The 7,361-nt window shown below is 57.5% G+C and overlaps 2 protein-coding genes across 3 annotated transcripts; one reads left to right on the forward strand and one right to left on the reverse strand.

Annotated features, from left to right (window-relative positions):
* Nucleotides 1–78: 78 nt before the first annotated feature.
* LOC121915635 (zinc finger protein 576-like) lies at nt 79–3,608 on the forward strand. 2 transcript variants are annotated; one of them, XM_042440011.1, is made up of 2 exons: nt 79–773; nt 1,124–3,608. In XM_042440011.1, the coding sequence occupies exons 1-2, from the start codon at nt 298–300 to the stop codon at nt 1,635–1,637; spliced, it is 990 nt and encodes a 329-aa protein (XP_042295945.1). In that variant the 5' UTR covers nt 79–297; the 3' UTR covers nt 1,638–3,608. The 2 variants fall into 2 exon arrangements, with proteins under 2 accessions (XP_042295945.1, XP_042295946.1); XM_042440012.1 differs by having other exon boundaries at nt 521–773; nt 1,120–3,608.
* Nucleotides 3,609–4,585: 977 nt separating this feature from the next.
* On the reverse strand, nt 4,586–7,262 carry LOC121915631 (interferon-inducible GTPase 5-like). Its single transcript, XM_042439994.1, has 2 exons — nt 7,131–7,262; nt 4,586–6,719 (listed from the first exon to the last, which is right to left on the reverse strand). Exon 2 carries the CDS (start codon nt 6,692–6,694, stop codon nt 5,585–5,587), a length of 1,110 nt encoding a protein of 369 aa, XP_042295928.1. The 5' UTR covers nt 6,695–6,719; nt 7,131–7,262; the 3' UTR covers nt 4,586–5,584.
* Nucleotides 7,263–7,361: the final 99 nt, after the last annotated feature.

Below are 7,361 nucleotides of genomic sequence, written 5' to 3' on the forward strand. Positions count from 1 at the left end.
GAGTCGGGGGGGGGGGGCGTTGTGGGGCGCTGCAGCAAAAGAGGCGCGGGAGCAGCCCTGCGGAGACCTTCCTCCCCGACCCGGCCTGGCTCCGCAGAGCCCCCGAAGCCGCCTCCACCTCCTCGCGGTGCTCCTTCGGCCCTGGGCACACTCTCGACCCACTCCTGTCGGCCCAGCGGGTGTAGCCCAACGCAGACCGGCCTCGCCAGGCGCCTCGAGGAGCCAGGGATGCTCCGGGGGTTCCGGCCCTTCCTCCTCCGTCCAGCGCTGGACTGGGCTTCCTGAGGGACTAGCCTGATGCGCAGAAGGCCGCCCGGGTCCTCCGGCGAAGTCATTGGCCGGCGCTTAGGAAGGGGGCGTGGCCGACTCCCTGGCAGAAGGACCCCGTCTCGCGCAGTTCCTGGGCTGCCCTGGCAGCGCCTGACAGGAACCGGGGCCTTCGCAGGAGGCCTCGCCCGGGAGCAGGGAGCCTTCCTTGGCGGCCGGCGGGGCTCCGGCGCGTCCCCCGGAGAGAGGCAGCGAGGGGCTCGGCCAGGAGGGGCGCCTCCCCGCAGGCGGCTCTCGGGCACCTTCCTCCCGGAAATGGCCGGAGGGGGCCTTGGCGAAGGGCCCCGGAAATGGGGCTGGCTGCGTCGGAGCGAGGCCCTCCTCGGACCTCGGAGGCATGGCGGAGCCTGCCCCGGCCGCGCGGCCGCTCCCGAAGGTTCCGCAGGAGGAAGGGGGTCCTCCGGCCCCGGCCCCTCCACACCCCGGCCCCGGCGGCAGCATCCTCTGTGAGTGGCGCCCTGGACTCCGGGGCGGTGCTGCAGAGCCTCCCAGCGGCGCTGCGTCCGAGGGCGAGGGGAGGGAGCCCAGGGGTCTCTGGGAGGAGGAGGAGTCCCTTCAGAGGGAAGCCTTCATCAGATGCCCCTCCAGGCGGCTCCCTCCCGGCCTGCTCCCGGGTGCGGTGGCCCTGCGGGTCGGCTTGTCCTCCCTCCCTCCCTCCCTCATCCTTGGGGAGGATGCTGAGCGCTCCCTGCCGTGTTGCCTCCGCCGGCGTCCCTTTGGGTGCTCTGCATGGAGTGCCTTGCGTGAAGCGGGCCTTTCTCTGGCGTGACTCCTCTCTCTGCCTCTCCCTAGACAGCCTTGGGGCCAACCAGTGCTTCCACTGCCTGATCACTTTCCCGGACGAGAAGTTCAAGGAGCGGCACATGAAGCGGGAGCATCCGGAGGACTTTGTTCAGGCCACCCTGCGCGACGCCCTCTTTGTCTGCTTTGTCTGCAACAAGGCCTTTGGCAGCTCTCGCACCCTCATCTGCCACCAGCGCGCTCATGCGCCAGCCCCGCCCTCGGACTGCGCCGACTGCCTGCGCCCCACTTTCGACTGCACTGACTGCGGCCGCCGCTTCGGGCAACTGGCCAACTACCAGCGCCACCGCCTGGGCCACGCTGCCGGCCGGAGCCTGCCCCACCAGTGCCCCGAGTGCGGCAAGAGCTTCCGGCAGCTGTCCAATTTGCGGCGGCACCAGGCTTTCCACCAGCAGACCCAGGAGCTGCTGCCTTCCCGGCCCTATTCCTGCATGGAGTGTGGGGAGAACTTCAGCCAGGAGGCAGGCCTGCACCAGCACTACATCCTCCATGCCCGGGGGGAGCTCTAGCCAGAGGACTGGCCCTGCGTGTCCTGGCCCTCTGGGTCCGATGAAGGCCAGGGGAGGCGCGAAGGCAGAAGATGGGAAGGATGGGGGCTTGGCAGGGTGGGGCTCCTTAGGAAATGGAGGGAAGACAGCAGATTTGGCCTCCCTTGCCTGGGGAGAGGCAGGGCTCCTGCCTCGTGGCCTGAGAATATCTGTCCAGTGGGAAGAGCAAGGGCTTCTCCCACACGCTGCTTTTCTTAGGCAATGCTCTCTTCTGCAGCGCTCTCTCACAGGCTCTGTTGGCAGTAGGGCTCAGTGCTGCAAAAGCCAGCTGCTTGGCAACAAAGTGGGCTGGAAGGCAGCAATCTGATCTGCTTGAGGACACAAAGCTCGGGGCTGCAACAGGTTTGTGGTAGTGCAGAGCAGCTGGGAGTGTTCCTGGTGCTCATGCAGGAGGCAAGGGTTGCTGGGTGGCAATCCTTGGAGCCACAAGATGGTGAGACAGGTTTGGGGTGCTTTGCTGAGATGTTGTGCTTTTGCAGTAGCTTTCCCAAAGTGGGCAACTGCTACTGGTTGGTGGGCTGCATCATTTGCTGTGAGGTCCAGGAAGGCTGGGGTCCTCACCTCCATTTTTGGTCACTTCCTATTTGGGAGAAAATATTTTAAGGCCCAAAAACACAAAAGCCTCTCCCCCAATGGGGTGAGCGGTGGCTTTTCGAGGGAGCACAGTTGGTCATTTGGGGGCAGTTTTTGAATCCCATTTTTAAGGGGTAGTGGAAGGACTTTGAGGCATTGTGTGCAGCTATAAAGCCTACTTTGTCCATCCTAGGGTCACTGAAAAGGGACTGCATGCCTACCTACATTGATGCAGCTTGCCTTCCACAGAGTTCTCCATCTTATAAGATTCAGAGGTGTTTGAAGAATTATAAAAGTGTGGCCAGCTTTAAAGAGAAGCTTTATATCAGCCTGTGTCTCCGATTTGGAGGCTTTGAATTGCCGCTTTCAGCCATGAGGATCCCAGAATAACCTGCAGTGAAGTCAGGGAGCAACAGACTGCCAACTTCTGAAGTGATCTGTCCAAGACAATCCTGTGATAGGTTTTCCTTGGGGTTACCATAAGTTGGATAAGTTGAAAGGCACACAACAGCTACACGTTTCCATATTGGTCTTGTTTATTCAGATGTCCAAACTTCCTTTGATGACACCGGGAACTCCACTGCCCAGCTCTCGCTATGGCATCATGCCACAGTGGATATCTTGAGTATTTAGAAAGCCAAGGAATCCCAGGATTCATAGCTGAGTCTGGCAGCACACTTGAAAAGTGAGTCACCACACCAAACTCTTCCAGGAGAGGAATTTGCTCTTTCTTCCTGGCCAGAAAAGGGCTCTGGAGGGGAAAGAGAGAGCCACACAAATAGATGGGGGGTGCATTTGCCCATCTCTCTCGGAAAGGTAAGATGCTTTCCAAAAGTGTAACCTGTACCTATTTCCTGGGTCCTCCTGAAAAGTCAACAGCCAGTTTATGTGAGAAACGTGTGAGGGCCAGGAGCAAAACAAGGCCTGTGTTTGCAGCTCATTATGGGGAGTGTTAATATTCTATGCTGGAGGGCTCCTACCCCCGCATTAAATGCATAGCGATGAAATTTTGGCCAAATAAGAACATTCTGTTTGTCTCCATTCAGTTGGTCTTGCTCTCTGTGCTGGACTCTTCTGGCACATTCCATGGGTTATGGCTCAGCCACTGTGGATGTGCTGGCCAGCAGAACGCTGGCACTGTGCTGCCTAGCGGGCATCACTGCTCATCTTCCACTCATAGAGCCAGTCTTGACCAAAAGTGTTGCATTTTGCTTCTCCAGAAAGGAACATGCGCATGTTCGTCTGGGCTTTGGTAGCGCCTCCTTCCTGCCAGATGGAGGTTCTTGAAAAGTGAGACCATTCACCTTTGAGATGAATCAATGTTTATTTCAAAATGAAATAACAAAACTTAGGTATTTACCAGTGTGAGACAGCATTTTTGTGTGTGTGTGTGTGTATGTTGTGTGGCTGATGGAGAAAAACAGGTTGGAGGATGGAGAGCCAAGGAGACCAACAGTGGACGGGGTGTGTGTGTGCGGGGGGCTATAGCCTTTCTGCCGACGGCGTTGGGCTGCTGAGCCCCTCTTTTGAGCTGACCAGCAGCTGTGGGTTTCTTCTGGAAGCTTGTCACCCAAGTGGCTCCTGTCCTGGGATACAATATGGAAGGCCTATGGCATTTGGCCTGCCTGCCCGCACCCCTGAGCAGCCCATCAAGTCAACTGATTTCCTTTTGGGGGTTCGCAGAAGACGGTGCTGCTTCCAAAGTAGTCAGTTGCTGCCTTCAGCTGTCTAATTGGGTCAAGCACCTGTCAGTCATGTTACCCGCAAAGCCACTCCTCTCGTCTAAACACTGGCGCACTTCCTGATGCCTTGGAGAGCTTGGCACTTCCCCTTCTCTTCAGTAGTCCTGGAGCCCAATTTGACATCCAGCTGGTGTCCCTCCTTTGGTCTTTAATTCTGAGGAGGGCCATCTTTACTACCCCTTGATTGCAGGGCAACTGGCCTTAACAGCTGTCAGTTAAAGCTGTTTGCTAATAGCTGGTGGTTTGGAGACTATTTGTGAGTGTGCTTTCGTGCTTTAAAAAGCCTTAAGACTTTGGCATTGGCACACCTTGTGGGAAGAGCCTCACAACCAAATTACTTGTTGGAAAACCAAGTCCAGTTCCCCTGGTCTGAATTTCTACTGTGCTGTTTGTATATTTTGTGAAACAGGGGTTAGATATTCTCTGCTCAGGATATGAGTCAGGAATTCTGGGATGCTTCAGAGTTCCCCATCACCTTCCCCTGATTTGCAGGGCAAATAGCTCCAAGCCAGGAGCCATAATATCCCCACAAGCCAGCATCTGCACCCGCACGGGCGATCTTGAAATGACACAGATAAAGACGAGACAGAGCCATGGCAGGCGACATTGCTGTATTGTTTGCACATCCAAAGTATACAGAGTAATTTCAATTACAGACAGCCCCCCACACATATAACAACACTCCCCACCATTTTATACCTTCATTCACTATACAACGTGGCCAGGCCTGAGCAATAGGTGGCCATCAATGCCTAGTCTGGTTCTAGATGCTGAGCGAGTGGCTCTGGGCTAAAGCACTTGGTCTCTGCCAATGAGGCTGCTCTCGGCTACTAAGTGGCTCTGTGCCAATACAGCCACTCCTGTGGCAAGCCAGACGTGGGCAAAGAGTCACTGCCAGGCATTTGCCAGCAGCCGTTAGGCATTGCATTCTTACTCAGTTGTCGTTCACAATTTGAAGACGTCGTTTTTTAGGCAAATGAAGGATTTTGATTCTGGACCATCATATTGCCTGCTGAATGTTTTTTTGAAACAGGCCCAGTTTTCTTGGAAATCAGACAACCAAATCAAGATCACAGCACAAGCAAGCACAGACTAACATGCATGCGGGGACACACGGAAAGCGGTAGTGTGCTTTGATGCCTGCCAGCACCAGCTAGATAATCTGCTCTGTGCCTTTTGTGGCAACTCCTACGGCAACCTAACACTAACCTGAGCGCAGAAACAAGTGTGCCAAGGTTCCCCAAGAGCTGCCAAAGGTCACGGGAGCTCATGCTTTAAGCAGGCATGCAAAGATGTGAGTGAAGCAGGGGAACTCTAGATGGCAGTTTCAGGCCTGCTTCCCTCATCCACTAATAAGTTGGGAAGCTCAAGAGTGACCCTTGAACCTCCCAGGTGAGGAGGGGCCCATGGGGTCCACAGCGTGTGGTGGAGCAAGATCCCTGCATGGCACCGTCCTCACAAGCAGCTGCAATAGGGCACCACCTTCTCTGTCCATAGCGGTGGTACTACTCCAGGGTTCTTCAACTGGCAGCTGAGGTTGTTATGCCAGTGGGGGGTGCCCCTTCCCCATCAGCTCCTCCCTCTCCTGCGGCATTAGTCCTCCACAAGGGCCCTGCGCAGCACCCTCTCTGCGTCCTCTGACAGCTCCACCACTGCTCTCTGCAGCGTCTTGTACGTGGCTTCAAAGGAGACCTGGGTCTCTGATTTGGCACCCCATCCAAAGTACGGCACATAACTCCAGGCCCAGCTGCCCAGCGAGGGTGGTTTGGTGATCAGGCCCAGGAGAGTGTTCGGGGCCATTGGGCGAATAAAGAGGCTGTGGGTCTCGGCCTCCAGTACCGAGGCTGCTTTGCCCACAACCTGGGCAGTGCATTCCAGGGAGGTTTCATCCAGGCCCAACTCCAGGCGGAAGCTAGCAATGGCGACCAGGAGGTTCTTGACTACAGTTGCCAGGGGTTTGTCCAGGCAGGAGAGGCAGGCGCGGAGGGCCTCCCCCCAGGCGTCTTTCATTAGCTCCTGGGCCTTCTGCCTGACCAGGTGGGACACGACTGCTGGGATGGCTCTCCTCAGTGCCTGCCTCTTCCATCCATGGGCGCCTCTCTGGAGTGCCTTCTGGAGGATGGGGAGGTCATAAGGGACCAGGAAGACTCGCGGGGAGCAGCCCGCACCATCCTCTTGTGGGACCACCAAGCTGCTTGCCTGCACCCCCTCCTGCAGCTCTTCTTGGGAGTCAGTCTGGGCCTTTGCCTCTATCTTGCTCCTGATTAGGAAGATCTCTTTCCCCTCAGAGGCGATGGCTCTGGCCAGGCGGCTGTGGGCGTCCTTGCACTGCTCAGGGGCCACAAGAAGGAAGAGGTCATAGCGGCCAAGGTCCAGAGGCCAGATGTCCTCTCCTGCCGCTCCCCATCCGGCCAGATCCCACAGGAACGATTGGGGGGCAGTGGGGAGCTGGTAGGGCCCAGCTTTCCTTGGTGTCTGGGCCCCCCCAACGAGGGCCATGCTGGGCTCCCCGCAGCTCTCTCCTTGCAGGGTGTTGATCAGGCAGGACTTATCGCAGCCATCCTCCCCTACAACGGCCACGTCTAGACGGAGATCTGTGGGGTCCTCTAAGGCCGCACGGATGATGGACGGAGCTTCTGACAGGCTGCCGGACTGGCAAATCTCGTAGAGCTCCTTGACCTTCCTTTGACTCACAGGGACCATGTCCACTAGAGATACCTCACGCTTCCTTGGAGGGAGAAGGAATGAAGAGATCTGGTCAGTCTGAGGGGTCCTAATGAGAAGCCGATGGAGGGTTGTATCTACACTACAGGCCCCTTTATGCCTAAATGAATGCGAGAAGAATGTGACACGCCCCTGGTGTGCAGCGTCCATACACCATGGACACCTGCATACCAGACAGGATGGCAGAAGAGCGCATACTCCATGCGCTAAGGGATGTGACAGGCAGCCCCACTGCTGCCCCCCCCCCCCACAGGTCGTTCCTTACATCCATAGTTCATTTATTGGGGGGGGGGCTGACCATCCTCTCAGGAAACCTGGCAAAGAGAGGCACCCGCCCCAAGCCGCCATTTCCAAGCCAGAGCCCGATACGCTCACGGTGACCCCCCCCCCCCCCCCCCCCGAATTCCAGACCCACCTGGTCAGGCCAAGCACCTCCTTTTCCAGCCTCTCCTCCAGGCGGGCAAAGTCATGCCTCTCCGTCTCCAGGCTGGACACCAGGAAGGTCTGCTTGGGATCCACCCTCTCCTTGGCCAGAGCTCCCGCCAGCTCCTTCTGAATCAGGGCCAGCTGCTCGCCAGGATCGTACCGGGACAGGAGTCGCCGCTTGGCCGTGTGCAGGTCCAGGTCCACCTTCGTCCGCACCAGG

This window comes from Sceloporus undulatus, chromosome 9 (assembly GCF_019175285.1).
Source record: "Sceloporus undulatus isolate JIND9_A2432 ecotype Alabama chromosome 9, SceUnd_v1.1, whole genome shotgun sequence".
Taxonomy (NCBI): domain Eukaryota; kingdom Metazoa; phylum Chordata; class Lepidosauria; order Squamata; family Phrynosomatidae; genus Sceloporus; species Sceloporus undulatus.

Coding starts and splice junctions, on each gene's coding strand:
- LOC121915631 (XM_042439994.1), bottom strand. CDS start 6,694: ATGGTCCCTGTGAGTCAAAGGAAGGTCAAGGAGCTCTACGAGATTTGC.
- LOC121915635 (XM_042440011.1), top strand. CDS start 298: ATGCGCAGAAGGCCGCCCGGGTCCTCCGGCGAAGTCATTGGCCGGCGC. Junction 774..1,123: donor CCCCGGCGGCAGCATCCTCT/GTGAGTGGCGCC, acceptor CTCCCTAGACAG/CCTTGGGGCCAACCAGTGCT.